The 15,593-nt window shown below is 56.4% G+C and overlaps 1 protein-coding gene across 8 annotated transcripts in view; it reads left to right on the top strand.

Annotated features, from left to right (window-relative positions):
- Nucleotides 1-15,593, top strand: part of Chd5 (chromodomain helicase DNA binding protein 5) — a 52,592-nt gene that overhangs the window by 29,194 nt on the left and 7,805 nt on the right. For 3 of the 8 annotated variants that reach the window (XM_076933633.1, XM_076933632.1, XM_076933630.1), the window contains exons 14-34: nt 384-575; nt 976-1,176; nt 3,432-3,569; nt 3,657-3,778; nt 4,514-4,687; nt 5,016-5,157; nt 6,561-6,692; nt 7,652-7,769; nt 8,397-8,521; nt 9,472-9,703; nt 9,906-10,016; nt 10,331-10,503; nt 10,951-11,134; nt 11,535-11,627; nt 11,787-11,875; nt 12,059-12,192; nt 12,571-12,715; nt 13,053-13,212; nt 13,726-13,805; nt 14,039-14,171; nt 15,255-15,332. In XM_076933633.1, coding sequence (XP_076789748.1) covers nt 384-575; nt 976-1,176; nt 3,432-3,569; nt 3,657-3,778; nt 4,514-4,687; nt 5,016-5,157; nt 6,561-6,692; nt 7,652-7,769; nt 8,397-8,521; nt 9,472-9,703; nt 9,906-10,016; nt 10,331-10,503; nt 10,951-11,134; nt 11,535-11,627; nt 11,787-11,875; nt 12,059-12,192; nt 12,571-12,715; nt 13,053-13,212; nt 13,726-13,805; nt 14,039-14,171; nt 15,255-15,332 — 2,956 coding nt within the window. The remainder of the gene's footprint in view (nt 1-383; nt 576-975; nt 1,177-3,431; nt 3,570-3,656; nt 3,779-4,513; nt 4,688-5,015; nt 5,158-6,560; nt 6,693-7,651; nt 7,770-8,396; nt 8,522-9,471; nt 9,704-9,905; nt 10,017-10,330; nt 10,504-10,950; nt 11,135-11,534; nt 11,628-11,786; nt 11,876-12,058; nt 12,193-12,570; nt 12,716-13,052; nt 13,213-13,725; nt 13,806-14,038; nt 14,172-15,254; nt 15,333-15,593) is intronic. The other 5 variants (XM_076933635.1, XM_034502471.2, XM_034502470.2 and 2 more) reach the window with 2 other exon arrangements.

The raw sequence follows: 15,593 nt of genomic DNA, 5'->3' as shown, positions 1-15,593 counted from the left end.
GGGTTATCTTTGGCTACATCGTTGAGAAAACAAACAACTAAGCTGCAGCAACAACCAAAGCCCCAAAAGACCAGGGCCCATGGTGGGGAGGATCTAGGGCCCATGGTGGGGAGGACCTTATTGGGAAAGTGACCCGAAGATACAGGGCAAAGGGGGGCACAGTGACATTCTGGAGAGCGAGCCAGGCTTTTGCAGGCGTTGAGGTGTGGAGCCAGGAAGTGTTTCTTGGAGGGGGAGACATTCTAGGTGACACCTAAGCACAGTGACGAGAGATGGCAGAGCAGGAAGGACTTTTAGACAGACAGACGGAATTGTGCCTGCAAAGGCCGGGACTCTGGTGCCTCAGGATTCAGGCTGTGTCTGATCTTGACCCCCTCCCCCAGCCCACAGTCAAGTTCGACAAGCAGCCCTGGTACATCGACTCCACAGGAGGCACGCTGCACCCTTACCAGCTGGAGGGCCTCAACTGGCTACGTTTCTCCTGGGCCCAGGGCACTGACACTATCCTGGCTGATGAGATGGGTTTGGGGAAGACAGTACAAACCATTGTGTTTCTCTACTCTCTGTACAAGGAGGTGGGCAGACAGGAGGGCAGGTGGGGTCTGGGCAGGTGGGATCTGGGCAGGCGGGGGTCTGGGCAGGTGGGGGTCTGGGCAGGTGTGGGGGTCTGGGCAGGTGGGGGTCTGGGCAGGCGGGGTCTGGGCAGGTGGGGGTCTGGGCAGGCGGGGTCTGGGCAGGTGTGGGGGTCTGGGCAGGTGGGGGTCTGGGCAGGTGTGGGGGTCTGGGCAGGTGGGGGTCTGGGCAGGCGGGGTCTGGGCAGGCGGGGTCTGGGCAGGTGGGGGTCTGGGCAGGTGGGGGTCTGGGCAGGTGTGGGGGTCTGGGCAGGTGGGGGTCTGGGCAGGTGGGGGTCTGGGCAGGCAGAGTCTGGTGCCATCCGCTGGCAGCCAGCTTCACCACCTCAGGCTCTCTCTGCAGGGCCATTCCAAGGGGCCTTACCTGGTCAGCGCACCCCTGTCCACCATCATTAACTGGGAACGGGAGTTTGAGATGTGGGCGCCTGACTTTTACGTGGTCACCTACACGGGGGACAAGGAGAGCCGCTCTGTGATCCGTGAGAACGAGTTTTCCTTTGAGGACAACGCCATTCGCGGTGGGAAGAAAGTATTCCGCATGAAGGTGAGTGCTGTCTTTACCCAGGAGGCTCCGGGGCCACCGAGCTCTGCAACATCTGTGTTCCTGGGCCAGTATCACAGTTGTTCCTGGCTTGTTCCTGGTCCGGTATCACAGTTGTTCTGTACGGATGTGATGGCGCGTCATCTGCCGAGGCTTAGCTCCACAGAGCTGGGGGCCAGCTGGTCAACCAGGCTCCCTGTGAGGCCCTAGGAGGCATCCACCCACCTCTTCCATCTTCTGGTGCCTGAGAACTTCTTATGGTGGCTTATGGATACTTCTTTGCCTCTGCCTCTTGTTACCGGGCATCCTCCTTGGGTGCGACTCCTCTCATAAAGACACCACCGCCCACACTGGAGTGAGAACCACCACAGCTTAACCAAATAACTTTTTTTTTTTTTTTTTTAAAGATTTATTTGTTTTATTTATATGAGGATGTAGCTGTCTTCAGACACACCAGAAGAGGGTATCAGATCCCATTACAGATGGTTGTGAGCCACCATGTGGTTGCTGGAAATTGAACTCAGGACCTCTGGAAGAGCAGTCAGTGCTCTTAACTGCTGAGCCATCTCTCCAGCCACTGCCAAATAACTCTTACCTGCCAAGTCTTGTTTCAAAAACAAAACAAAACAAAACAAAACGAAAAATGGCCAGATGGAGATGAATCTTGGAGACGTGATATCTATCCCAGGAGAGCACGGAGCAAGTAGATACTGGCATGGTGTCTTGGTGTTCTCCCCAGAGGGTCTTGTCATAGGATAGGCTTCGACCCAGCAGCTCTTGGGAGCAGAGAGATGACAGGCTTCACTTGTGAGGTACCCCAGTGGGTGGAAGAGCTTGGCGTGCATGCCTGAGATAGGAGTTTCGACCTTGACTTCATGTAAAAAAGCCAGCTGTGGGCTGTGTGTCTGTGATCCCAGCACTCCTGGGACAAAACAGGAACAAAGGCAGAATGACAGCTTAGAACCCTGCAGGCCTCCCTTCAAGGCTCAGGGCTATGTGTGGAATGGGCGAGGGGAGGCAGAAAGACTCTTAAGAGGCAGAGGTATCTAGAAAGCAAACAGCATTTTCTAGATACAACAAGGCAGATACATAAACGAACTCCCCGAGACTGTGGCAGCATGCGTCAGGTGTACACAAGCTCGAGCCACACAAAATCCTAGCACAGACGAGAAGTGGGCACAGAGTCTCACCCCTAGATAAGAAGCTGTTTGCTGCCGGGAGAGGGAAGGCCAGTTTTCTCCAATGGAGTGCCACTGGGCGTAGGATCCAGACTGCAGCCGGGTGGTGGTGGCGGCGGACGCCTTTAATCCCAGCACTTGGGAGGCAGAGGCAGGCGGATTTCTGAGTTCGAGGCCAGCCTGGTCTACAGAGTGAGTTCCAGGACAGCCAAGGCTACACAGAGAAACCCTGTCTCAAAAAACCAAAAAAAAAACAAAAAAAACAAACAAAAAAAAAAACCCAGACTGCAGGCCGGGCCTCATGATTAGTAGTAGTTAGCCAGCGATCAACACAGGGTCCACGTTTTCGTTTGTTTTTATTTACTTGAGAACGAGAGAATATGCAATTGGGTACTTAGGATGGTAGGGGAGGATATGGGGGATGGGAACGAGGATGACTCAAATCTATTGTGTGAGACTCTCCAAGAATAGAGATCATTTTAAAGAGTTGCAGGCTACCTAGCCTGGTGTACACGGCATGGCAGGAACAGGAGAGACAAAGTTTCAACAAGCGGAGAATCGACTCCTGAGGTTATCCTCTGAGCCACGTGGACACCGTGGCTCACATACACCCACACTCACACCACACACTCTGTTCAAGATAGGGTCTCATCATTGCATATACTGGGCTCGCTGGCCTGCCTGTGGGCTCCTGTCTCTGCCCCCCCATCTCACTAGGATTACAGGCCTGTGATTTATGTGGGCTCTGACCCAGTCTCTCATACGTATCCACCAGGACTTGTGGTTGCAATGATACCCTTAAACACTTTCCACCCGAGACTAGTTGAAAGTGTGGGCGTGGAGCCCGCGGTGATGGGGGGGCAATGTCACTCATCTTCTGCAGTGCCACCTTCTCTAGGGCACTGTACTTTAGCCCTGATGTCCCTGCTGCCAGTGTTGTCCCCCCAGGGTTCCCCGGAATGCTTGTGGGGTTCTCATTCACTTTCTCAGTTCTGTCCCTATCCCTTTGGTCTGTCTGTCTCTGTCTGTCTGTCTGTCCGTCCCTGCCATCTCCTTCCACATTCTTGCCTTTTCCCACAGAAGGAAGTGCAGATCAAATTCCACGTGCTGCTCACCTCTTATGAGCTCATCACCATCGATCAGGCCATCCTGGGCTCCATTGAGTGGGCCTGCCTCGTAGTGGACGAGGCTCACCGGCTCAAAAACAACCAGTCCAAGGTAGGAGGCACTGGCCTTGGGGGGCTTATCCCTCCGGTGTGGCCGCCGCTCTGCGCCTCCTGACATCCCCCTCTCTTCTCCCCAAAGTTCTTTAGGGTCTTGAATAGCTACAAGATCGACTACAAGCTGCTGCTGACAGGGACCCCCCTCCAGAACAACCTGGAGGAGCTGTTCCATCTCCTCAACTTCCTGACCCCGGAGAGGTTCAAGTGCGTCCCCTGGGCCTGGCGGAAGTGATGGGTTACAGCCCTGTGAAGGCATGGCAGCTGCCTAGGCTGGCTCTGAGAACTGCTTGGGGACCTCAGTCTCCCCATTAGTGAAATGGGAACATGGGGAGTATTCTAGGATGATCTTGAAAGGGAAGGTCTTAGCATTCCTGGGGAATTTACAGCCGCCTCCAACAAACCGCGGTTTTCTTCAGCTCTATCACAGAAGGCCCTGGGGCCTCTCCTGGGTTCCTACCCGTGTGCTTCCCTGCCTACTACCTTTGGCTCATTCCAGCCCACAGTGACTTAAGTGACCCATGTGAGCTTAGCAATGGCAAACAGAGGCCAGATCTGGGGTGGGGTGGAGATGGAGCAGAGATGGCGCCCTCCTTCCTAGGCCTGCTCTGAATGGGGGAGGGGGTTCAGAGAAGAGGGTGCGTGTTTCCATGTTGATTCAAGAGCAGGTTGTGGAACGCTGGGCTAAGTCACCCTGAGGGCTCGCCAGCCTTGGTCTTCTTTACTGTAGTCTGGGTTGTCTTTGAGAACTTCAGAATAGTGGTGACAGGTGGGATGCAGGCTCAGATGGAGCCTGAATGGTCACTCGGCACCGGCCGCTGGCCTGTGCTGGCCACGGCCTTCTGTCCTGCCTCATCCGCCCTGGGCCCGATTTCCTCCGCAGAGGGCTGTGGTCTACTCTGGCTCTCTGCTTCTGGCACTTACCCTGACTCTTTGTTGTAGCAATCTGGAAGGCTTCCTGGAGGAGTTTGCTGACATCTCCAAGGAAGATCAGATCAAGAAGCTGCATGACCTGCTGGGGCCGCACATGCTTCGGCGGCTCAAGGCCGACGTGTTCAAGAACATGCCGGCTAAGACGGAGCTGATTGTCCGCGTGGAGCTGAGCCAGATGCAGAAGTGAGCACTTGACGCTCACCCTGTCCTGCAGCAACTGGCCCTTCTCCTGGCCTTGTGTCCTCAGCCACCCCTTCCCGCAGGCCCCACCTGGCTTTCCTGACCGTTTCCTGGGGTTGACAGGAGGCCTTGCTCACTGATTTTCTTCCCCTTGGTGGACTGCAGTGATTACAGTCAGGCTGCCTCAGTTGTACTAATGTCTCCCATTGACGTCTTTGTCTGTACGTGGTGCCCAGGACACCACCAGCCCTCTTGAAAGTAGAGTCTGCCCCTCAGGAGTCTAGTGGGATCTCGGGGTGTCCAGCCAACCTTGCCCTGCACCCTGTTGCAGGAAGTACTACAAGTTCATCCTGACGCGGAACTTTGAGGCGCTCAACTCCAAGGGGGGCGGCAACCAGGTGTCTCTGCTCAACATCATGATGGATCTGAAGAAGTGCTGCAACCATCCGTACCTCTTCCCCGTGGCTGCTGTGGTGGGTCCCTGTGGCTGCCGTGGTGGGTTCCCTGTGGCTGCCGTGGTGGGTCCCTGTGGCTGCTGTGGTGGGTTCCCTGTGGCTGCCGTGGTGGGGTCCCCGTGGCTGCCGTGGTGGGTCCCCGTGGCTGCCGTGGTGGGTCCCCGTGGCTGCCGTGGTGGGTCCCCGTGGCTGCCGTGGTGGGTTCCCTGTGGCTGCCGTGGTGGGTTCCCTGTGGCCATCTTGGAGGGTCCCTGTGATTGGTGTGGTGGATTCCCTGCTATAGTAGGTTCTCTGTAGCTATCATATAGGTCTTTACAGGTCTCTGCTGGCTCTTGTGTTCTCTGTGGTCACTGTGATGGGTCGTCCGTGACCATCATGGTGGGTTTAAATGGCTGCCGTGGTGAAGTTCGCTATGGTCATAGTAGATCTCTGCGGCTGCCATGGTGGCTTCCCTGTGACCATCCATACAGGTCCCCATTTGGGCACCATGGTTGAATTACCATGGTTGGTTCTTCATGTGTTCTCTATGGACAGTGTGGTGTGGTATGTTCCCTGTGGCCAGTGTGTAGGTGCCTGCCTGTTATGTGGGTTTCTTGTGGGCTCTAAGGAAGGTGCCGATGGTTAGGTGCCTTGGCCTGTCCTTCGTTCCTTTCCTGGTATGACTTCTAGACGTGATGTGTGCCTCCATTCTGTCCCTTCCGAAGCTGCGTCTCCCTACTGCTTGCTCCAGGTTATTTCTTCCCACCCCCTCCCAGTAGCCCCAAAGCCTCCCCAGCCTCAGCACTGGGCCTCCAGGGAGCCTTGAGGGCTGACCTGGCTTCCCTTCATTCCTCAGGCAGATTTTCCTGTGTGATCTGAGTGGCAGAAGCGAGTGAGGCACTGGGCTTGGGACTTGGTCCAGCGCAGGGCAGTGGTCACGGGAGGCTGATGTTCCTCATGGAGCCTCAGAGAGACCACCCCATCGCTGCCCTTAGGGTTCAGACTCATCACCTGCAGGCCCAGGTCTCTCACTGCTGCAGAGACAAGGTTGGCTGTGCTGAGGTGGCCCTACTTCAGGCTACTGGAGGTCCGTGTGTGGCTCAGGAACCTTCCCAGATCTGCCTTTAGACCCATCTGCCCTTCTGGAGCCAGAGGGCTGGCACCGTTAGATGCTTTCCAGGGATCACAGTGACCAAGCCAGTTTCCATGGAAAGGGCCTGGGTCTTCATTTCAGAGCTAGGCAGAGAGTAGGACTGGCAGGCCTGGGCCATGCATGTGTCTGGGGCCAGGTTCTGTGTGACACATACTATTGAGCCTGTGCTCTCTGCTCAGTAGTGCAGATGGGCAGGTGGCCCATGGACAGGCACTTGTCCATCACTATAGTCTCCATGGTGCCATGCAAGAGGAAGGGCCACCAAGGTTCTGTTCTGCCATGTCCACAGGAGGCCCCTGTGTTGCCCAATGGCTCCTACGATGGCAGCTCCCTGGTCAAGTCTTCAGGGAAACTGATGCTGCTGCAGAAGATGCTCAAGAAGCTGCGGGATGAAGGGCACCGAGTGCTCATCTTCTCCCAGGTGGGCAGCCTCAGAGCCAGTGCACACCCAGAGTCAGCCTGCCTGTGGGCGGAAGGCCTCAAGTCCCTGGCATAGCACAGACTCGTGAGGATGCTCTGGTTGCTATAGAGACCAGTGTATTTCCCTGTCTCATCACCCTGTACCTGGCCCTCCGGCCCCTGGGACTAGGCTGGTGTGATAAACCTCTCCTCTGTCCAGCTTCTTCTTACCACCCTGTGCCATGGAAGACAGGTCTGAATTGACAGGCCAGGCGCTGAACACTGAGTAGGGACAACAGCACCTCAGGCTCAAATCTTGTGGGAGGGATAAGCAACTCTCAGAGGGTAGTATCCAAATCCCCATGCTTCGAGGGAGGAGCTGGCTGGTACTTCCATATAGATGAATTATGTAAAGACAGGAAGGTGGGGCTGGAGAGATGGCTCAGCGGTTAAGAGCACTGACTGCTCTTCCAGAGGTCCTGAGTTCAATTCCCAGCAACCACATGGTGACTCACAACCCTCTGTAATGGGGTCTGAGGCCCTCTTCTGGTGTGTCTGAAGATAGCAACAGTGTACTCATAAATAAAATAAATAAATTAAAAAAAAAAAAAAAAAAAAAGACAGGAAGGGACCAGACAGGAGCTGGGAGGGACGTGTGTGTGTGTGTGTGTGTGTGTGTGTGTGTGTGTGTGTGTGTGTGTGTGTGTGTATGTGTGTGTATGTAGTCAGCTGGTTGGAAGTAGTTAAGGGGAGAAGAAAGCATTGCACCTGCAAATCATTGAACGCCAGCAGAAGGGCCAGGGGCCACTCTTTTGGGAAAATGGGAGGGAACCAGCGGCTTGTGCCTGCGGCTATGGATGGGTGTTCCTCTGCAGAATGGATGGTAGGTGATGGGTGAGGCTGGGAAGCCTACTTCAGGCATGTTCCCTCACCCTGGGCATCTCTGTTCTCTTACCGATGTGGTGTCCCCGTTCCTTGTAGATGACCAAGATGTTGGACCTCTTGGAGGACTTCCTGGAGTATGAGGGCTACAAGTATGAGCGGATTGACGGGGGCATCACCGGGGGCCTCCGGCAAGAGGCCATCGACAGATTCAATGGTACTCATCCCTCTCAGGGTAACCCTGTGTCTCGGGGTGTCAGCCTGAGCACCCAGTTAACAGTGCTTTCCAGTCTGCTTTGCATATGGAAGAAACACACCAGTCCTTAGACCCCAACTTGTCTATTATTAATTATTAATTATTATTATTATTATTAAGATATGGATTACTATAAAGCTCAGGCTCACCTCTAGCTCACCATCCTCCTGCCTCAGTCTCCCAGGGCTGGGTTACATGTGTGCCACCACGCCAGAGACTTTTTATGGTCTGTTGATTTCTGTGGAGACTCAGCAGATAACAAATTCTCTAAGCAGCCTTAGAGTTGTACAAGAAGAAGCCAGACTGTGAGGGAATGCCACAAACTAGTCGCCCCTGCTTGGTTGATACCTATTTGGCCCTTGAAGGTTGGCTCCCTTCTCTTCCCGGTTCCCTCCGACTCAGCCCGGGCCTGACCTCGGCAGGACTGGGTGAGCCCAGCAGATGTGGCTGCACCTCTGAAATCACAGCCTCCGCCCTTGCCTCTGCCAGGGGACCTTTGCTCTGTTTCCTGCTCCCCTGTCTGCTTGCACCCGACCCCTGCCCAGGTGTGCTCACTAACTCACACATGCCTGTCGGCCTCTTTCTCAGCTCCGGGGGCCCAACAGTTCTGCTTCCTGCTGTCAACGCGCGCCGGTGGCCTGGGCATCAACCTGGCCACAGCAGACACGGTCATCATTTATGACTCAGACTGGAACCCCCACAATGACATCCAGGTCTGTGTCTCTCTCACCTCCTGCCTCTGTCCTTTCCCCACTAATTCCTACACCCCTGGTTCTGTGCCCCACCCCCTCGGTGTGAAGCATCAGCCTAAAAGGGGGCCCTGGGCGGTGAACGGAGAGGGGAGCAAAAATGGCTCAGAGAGGCCAGAGGACATGTTCAAGACACACAGCAACCTGAATGCCAGCCCACATTGGTCCCATTACCTTCGGGCCCTGGTCATGAAAGGAGTCAGTCACAAGACCCACAGGGTGTCAGTTTTGAAGGAGATGGGGACTATAGGGAGCCTGCTGGACATAGGGGAGCGGAAGAAACGGACGGCTGGAAAGAGAGCAGGGTGTTGTAGGAACAGAACCCCCGATGTTCTACAGTCACCTCACTCTGCGGCAGAACATGATACACTTTGACAGTCTGGGTGCGCGCGCGCACAAACACACACACACACACACACACACACACACACACACACACGTGTGCTATACACAGTGTCTCACCAGAGCCATATTCTATAGAGACAGAATGGAACCCCAGTCATAGCCTCCAGGCAGCTCCCAGGCCTGGCTACCCTCAAGGTGGCTGTGTCTCCAGCACAGGGCTCTGCTGTCCCGTTACCACACACAATGAGGTGTAGGCTGCCTTCCCATGATGCACCATTGGAATCCCAGGAAGCTCGAGTTCCATCAAGCATGCAGGATACTTCTTGACAACCCCTTGCATGTCTGTCTGTAGTCACACCCAGATCCATTTTCACTTTGAACCTGACTGGCCACCAGGCCACAATGCTGCCGCACACCGAAGTCTGCGCAGATGCACAGTGCACCTCCCCCTATGATCAGGCTGCCCCTTGCATGGCCGCGGGCTTACATACGTGGTCTTCCCTGGTGCACCCAGCTGTGGCCTGGAGCCCTGAGTCAGGCCCTGGGTGCTGAGCTGTGGTCTCCCCCAGGCCTTCAGCCGTGCTCACCGCATCGGGCAGAACAAGAAGGTCATGATATACCGGTTCGTGACGCGGGCCTCCGTGGAGGAACGCATCACTCAGGTGGCCAAGCGCAAGATGATGCTCACGCACCTCGTGGTGCGGCCCGGCCTGGGTTCCAAGTCGGGCTCCATGACCAAGCAGGAGCTCGACGACATTCTTAAGTTTGGGACAGAGGAGCTTTTCAAGGACGACGTGGAAGGTGGGCCTCTTTTCTGTGGAAGTGTCATGGGGGCTTGGGGTGGGCCTGTTTGAGACATGCTCATCCGGGACTCAAGGGTCCTTGCCCTTTTCTCTACTCCCAGCCTGTGACACCTCCCAGAGTGGGCTAGGGTGGCATCTCTGCTTGCTGCCCCTAACCCTTCAGTGCTCTGAATCCATGTTCTTCCTCCTCCGCCTCTCAGGCATGATGTCCCAGGGCCAGAGGCCTACCACACCCATCCCTGATGTACAATCCACCAAGGGCGGATCTCTGGCTGCCGGCGCAAAGAAAAAGCACGGCAGCACCCCGCCAGGTAGGGGGCCCACCTGAGCCACTCCCAGCCTTGTTTAGTCAGGTGGCTGCTACCAAGAGGAGGTCTTCTGCTGCCCGTGGCTGCTCCTTTGGTTGCCCTCTGTCGGTGGGTGGCGAGGGAGCTGCCACTCCTGCCGAGGTTAGGCCGTAGCTTCCTTGCCCGGTCACTGACATCACCCCAGTGGGAAAGCCGTTCTTAGTAGCTGATCCCGAGGTTGGTCCTGAGCACCAGTGCTACACGCTGTGCCCCGCCCACCCCGCAGGTGATAGGTCCTGAGCACCTGTGCTACACGCTGTGCCCCGCCCACCCCGCAGGTGATAACAAAGATGTAGAAGACAGCAGTGTGATCCACTATGACGACGCAGCCATATCCAAGCTGCTGGATCGAAACCAGGACGCCACGGATGACACCGAGCTGCAGAACATGAACGAGTACCTGAGCTCCTTCAAGGTGGCACAGTACGTGGTCCGCGAGGAGGACGGCGTGGTAAGGCCTTTTGAGTGCTCGGGACCCCGCCCCCTTTGCCTTTCCCCACCCTCCATCCTACACCATGCTTCTGCCTTGGCCTGCTCTAGAACATTCTACCTCATCTCCCTCCTGTGTCGTGAAAAGCCCGATTGCGCCCCATGGCTCTTAGTCGCTCCTGTCGGCCCCTCCATATCCCCTGAGCCCCTGCGACTCTCCTTGCAAATATGGGCGCTGCTTATATTACCCTTTAAAGCCATGAACCCCGAGAACAGTGCCTGGGGCTCCACAGTTCCCCACCGAGACCGTGGGTCGTACACGTGGAGTGAGGCAGGGAGACCGGCGTGATCAGGGAGGACTTCCTGGAGTAGGCAACCCCGCTCACTTGCCCAATGGGCTTGTGAAGGTGGGTGAGGTGTGGCAGAGAAACTGGGTGTGCCCAGCTCTCCCCCACACCTGCATCCCCAGGAGGAGGTAGAGAGGGAGGTGATCAAGCAGGAGGAGAACGTGGACCCCGACTACTGGGAGAAGCTGTTACGTCATCACTACGAACAGCAGCAGGAGGACTTGGCCCGCAACCTGGGCAAGGGCAAGCGTATCCGCAAGCAGGTCAACTACAATGACGCCTCCCAGGAGGACCAGGGTGCGTGTGGTGAGCAGGGGCACGCCGCCACGGGGGCTGCGGGGGTGGGGCGTGCGGCAGGTAGACGCTGTACCAGACACAGGGGCAAGAGTGGGAGTGGGCAGCTACACTTGTGGGAACAAGGGGTTGCAGGCAGGTGTGGGGATGAGCTGGCCATCGGTCAGGTGGCTTCAGGCAAGGGTTGGCCGCAGAGTGGATGAGCCTCCGAGAGTCTGGAACCGGCAGAGTAGTAGTGTTCTTCCCGTGTGGCTGCCTGGGCTGGGATTATCAACTGAGGTCCGGAGAAAGTACCTGGTGGCCATTCTCATCATGACTGTGACTAGGCTGGGGGTGGGGTGCGGAGGGAGCTCGGCTTGGCCCTGGGTGCAGGAGGCTGGGGCGGGCCCCTTCCATGCCCCTCTGCTTACAGAGTGGCAGGATGAGCTCTCGGACAACCAGTCAGAGTATTCCATCGGCTCCGAGGACGAGGACGAAGACTTTGAGGAGAGGCCAGAAGGGCAGAGTGAGTGTTAGTGTGTGATCCGGGGGTGCTGCTAGGGGTGGGATGGGGTGGGGTGCCCATGGGAGCTTTAGGAGGAGGTGCCGAGGGTCTCGTCATCCCAAGGGTGCTGGTGGAGCCTCTGCACGCCAGCCTGAGGGTCTGTGGTGGGCTGTTCCCTAGGTGGACGGCGACAATCCAGGAGGCAGCTGAAGAGTGACAGGGACAAGCCCCTGCCGCCTCTTCTGGCTCGGGTTGGGGGCAACATTGAGGTGGGTCCTGCACGGTCCCCAGCCCCTCCAGGCCAACTCCTTACACCCTGGGGTGTGAAGGGACGACTGAAGGTTTTCTCCGGCTCAGGGACCCTCTGGGTTCAAGTGTCCCTTGTTCTTCTTCCCCATCCCACGATTCTGTCCACATTATCTGAGGTCACAACCCTCCTCCACCCTGGCCAGGTTCTGGGCTTCAATGCCAGACAGAGGAAGGCTTTTTTGAATGCTATCATGCGCTGGGGCATGCCTCCTCAGGATGCCTTCAACTCCCACTGGCTGGTGCGGGACCTTCGTGGGAAGAGTGAGAAGGAATTCAGGTAAAGGGTCCCAGTGAAATGTGGCCTCCGATGCCTGGTGGAGTGGGTCCTCCAGTGGACGGTGCCTACATCCTCCTGGCCGAGGATGCCTGGAGAGTTCATAGCTGTCAGGTCTTTGGGCGTGGTGTGTTGGGCAGTGCTGAGTTATAGGAAATCCTACCCAGTGGTCCTTTTCCCACACTCTTTGGGATAGTGAGGTTGGTCATCTAGGCCAGGAGGAGGAGTCCCCTGTGAGGGAGGCTCCTCTGCCTTTCAGGGAGCCTGGCCCCAGCAGACCTGCTTTCAAGGTCTGCTGTGGTGCAGGATTCCATGGGAGAGGTCCCTAGGGGTCCCACCAGCCTCCCCTCACTCCCTGAGCCCCAGTACCCCCCACCCCAGGGCCTATGTATCGCTCTTCATGCGCCATCTGTGTGAGCCGGGCGCAGACGGTGCGGAGACCTTCGCAGACGGCGTGCCCCGGGAGGGCCTGTCCAGGCAGCATGTGCTCACGCGTATTGGGGTCATGTCGCTGGTTAGGAAGAAGGTGGGTGAGTAAAGCCTCTACTAGCCTTCTGGCTGGCACGTGGCCCTGGCACCGCCTGTGGTGGGGGTCAGCCGCCAAAGGACAAATGCCTAGTTCAGGCCACACAGCTACCTAGGTCTGAGACAGACCACAGGGAGACTGGAGGAGCCCTGTAGGGTGAGGGTTGGGAGACTGAGGGCAGGAGGGTGGGCTCTAAGGAACAGGGACACTGGCAGAAGTTTGGGTCAGAAGGGTGTTTGACTTTATTAACCTTGGGCAGGGCGGCACCCCAAACCCACGGCACTCTCCGTCTTGTGGGCTGTCTCTGAGAGGTGACCACTGTCCCTTCCTGCCCCAGGTGCAGGAATTTGAGCATGTCAACGGGAAACACAGCACCCCAGACCTGGTCCCCGAGGGGCCCGAGGGCAAGAAGCCGGTCGAGGTCATCTCCTCGGACCCCAACACTCCCGTGCCTGCCAGCCCTGCACAGCCCCCATCGGCTCCGCTGGGCCTGCCAGGTCTGGGCTTAGGGAGGGTCTGGGAGGGCTTCTGGCTCATGGGAGGTGGACCAAGTCTAATGTGTAAGTCACAGTGTGGGAAGGTCCCTCCGGCCCAAACAACGTGTCAGACTTTTAGCCACAGCTTTGAGACTGTGCTCGCACAGGTGCCACACAATCTGCCTTTCTAAAGCCACTGCCTAGTGGCTCCTGCCGAACACCCCCATAACCCCCAAAAGAAATCCAACCCTGGGCCACACCCCTCTCCTGCTTCCAGTGGGTAACTGCGATGCTGGGCTCACTCCAGCCTGACAGTACCTGTTGCGGCCTCCCCAGCCAGGCCAAGTTCCTACAAGGGTCTGAGTTGGAAGCCTGGCCTGGAGACCAGCTCATCATGAGCTCCTGAACATGTCTCCCATTGAGGAGCACCTGCAAAACCAGGCCTCTCTTTCATCTCCCCCTACCCTGTTCCCCGCCCTGCTCCCGTGTTCTGTCTACACCTACCTGTTTCACCTCTTTCCCTTGATACTGCAGACAAAATGGAAGCCCAGCTGGGCTACACGGACGAGAAGGAGTCAGGCATGCAGAAGCCAAAGAAGTCCCTGGAAATCCAGGTATAGAAGTCACCGGTGGCCAGTGGAAAATGTGGGCGGGGCTTGGTCAGACCCAGCTGGGTAAACCTCCCCTGGCCTTCCTGGCTTCCCAGTTCTGGTTGCTGGGCCTGGGGGAACCAGGCAGGGAGCAAGGGGAGACATCTGGGATTGAGGGCTCCCAACCCAGAGCATATTCCCTGCCCTGCATCTCTGCTGAGGCCCAGGTCCTGCAGCTCCTTAGCTTGTCCTTCTAGGCCCTGCCAACTTCCCTGGACAGAGCAGAGGGTGAAGACAAGCATCAGAACTCAGACAGCAAGGACAGAGCTCGGGAGGAGAGGATGGAAGAGGTGGAGAAGGTCCAGGGCTCTCCGCAGCAGCCTCTGAAAGGTAGGCCTCTCTAGGAACAGTGCACATCCTCTGAAGCCTCGGGCAAGTCAGGGAACCATACTCCAGTCTGTACCCTGCCTGGGTGTTGGCTGTGTCCCGTCGCCTGCCAGTGGAAGGGGTAAGGGGTCTCTCTCTACAGACTCTAATCCTGTCCTGTAGCGTTTGGGGTCCTTGGGTTATGTTTTGATGACAAGGTTCTTGTTTGAAAACAGGAGTCCACCCGATACTGTCAAACTTGCCTTCTGGCTTAACTCAGCTGGAGTTTGTAAATGCCTTTTGGGTATTGAAAAAAGACATCTGGGTGTAAGGTTCTTAATTCTGCTCCAGATCATTAGGTAGAGCCTGGTAATTACTTATACTGCTAAGGTCTTATTTTAATCTACTTGACGGTATTTGCTATGATCAGTCAAATCTTGAGAAGATTCATGCTACAATCCCACTGTGACTGTAGTACCAGGCCAGGCCATGTGGTTAGCTGAGTATTTGTTTTGGTGTTTAGTGTCTTTCTGCTGAAGACGCTCCAGGTAGTCAGTGATGACTATCACCCTTTTCATAGATTTGACTTTCAGGTTTACTTTGGGAGATGTCTCGGTTTGTAAAGCAAAGAAAACTCAACCCCAAACCAACCCTCACCCCCAAAACCAACCGACCCCAGAATACAGAACATACCTGTAAGCCCAGGGCTGGGGACACTGGGAGACAAAAGCCCTGGGGCTTGCTGGTCAATCTAGTCAAACCCAGGCTTAACAGGACTGTCACAAACAAACAAAAAAAAACAAACAAGGAGGATGATAATCAAGGATGACACAAGCGCCCCCCTCTGGCCTTCACACTCACGTGCACACACCCTTTGCACACACACAAACTCACGTGCGCACGTCTATTTCGACTGACATGTGGGTCACTTTGATCTAAAGTGTATCTGGTGTACCTGGATTGAAGGTGGGTTTATCTAAGGCGCTTGTAGAGAGGCCAGGCCTACCCCCCAGGGGGCTCTCTAGGCTGTGCCTGTTGGGGTCTGAGTTCTGATGGATAGGGGGCCCCTCTCTGCCCACGAGCCCCCCTTCCTTGTTTTGTTTGCAGAGGAAGTGCTGCCGGACAAGGAACCGATCCCAGACAAACTGGAGCTGAGCCTGAGTCACAGCAGAGATTTGAGGCCAGGTGGGGACCTTCTTCCTGTGCCCTGCCTCATGCCTCCTGGTCAGCCACCTGGGCGCTGTCAGGGGTCCCCGCGGGAGCCAGAGCCCCGGAGCCTGAACCCCCAGGTTCTTCCTATGAGGATGGCTCTTTTCTCAGGAGACAGATTCATCCCATCCTTCTCCCCACCCCTTCTATCACCCCGGTCACCCAGGGAGGGAGAAGAGTTGGTCACAGACTTCTGAGGCTCAGGTTCTTTGCTCTAGAGCAGTTTTACCCTCCAGT

This window comes from Arvicanthis niloticus, chromosome 5, assembly GCF_011762505.2.
Source record: "Arvicanthis niloticus isolate mArvNil1 chromosome 5, mArvNil1.pat.X, whole genome shotgun sequence".
In the NCBI taxonomy this organism is placed as follows: domain Eukaryota; kingdom Metazoa; phylum Chordata; class Mammalia; order Rodentia; family Muridae; genus Arvicanthis; species Arvicanthis niloticus.
Note: the sequence above shows the minus strand (reverse complement) of the source record. Positions and strands in the feature narration are given on the sequence as shown.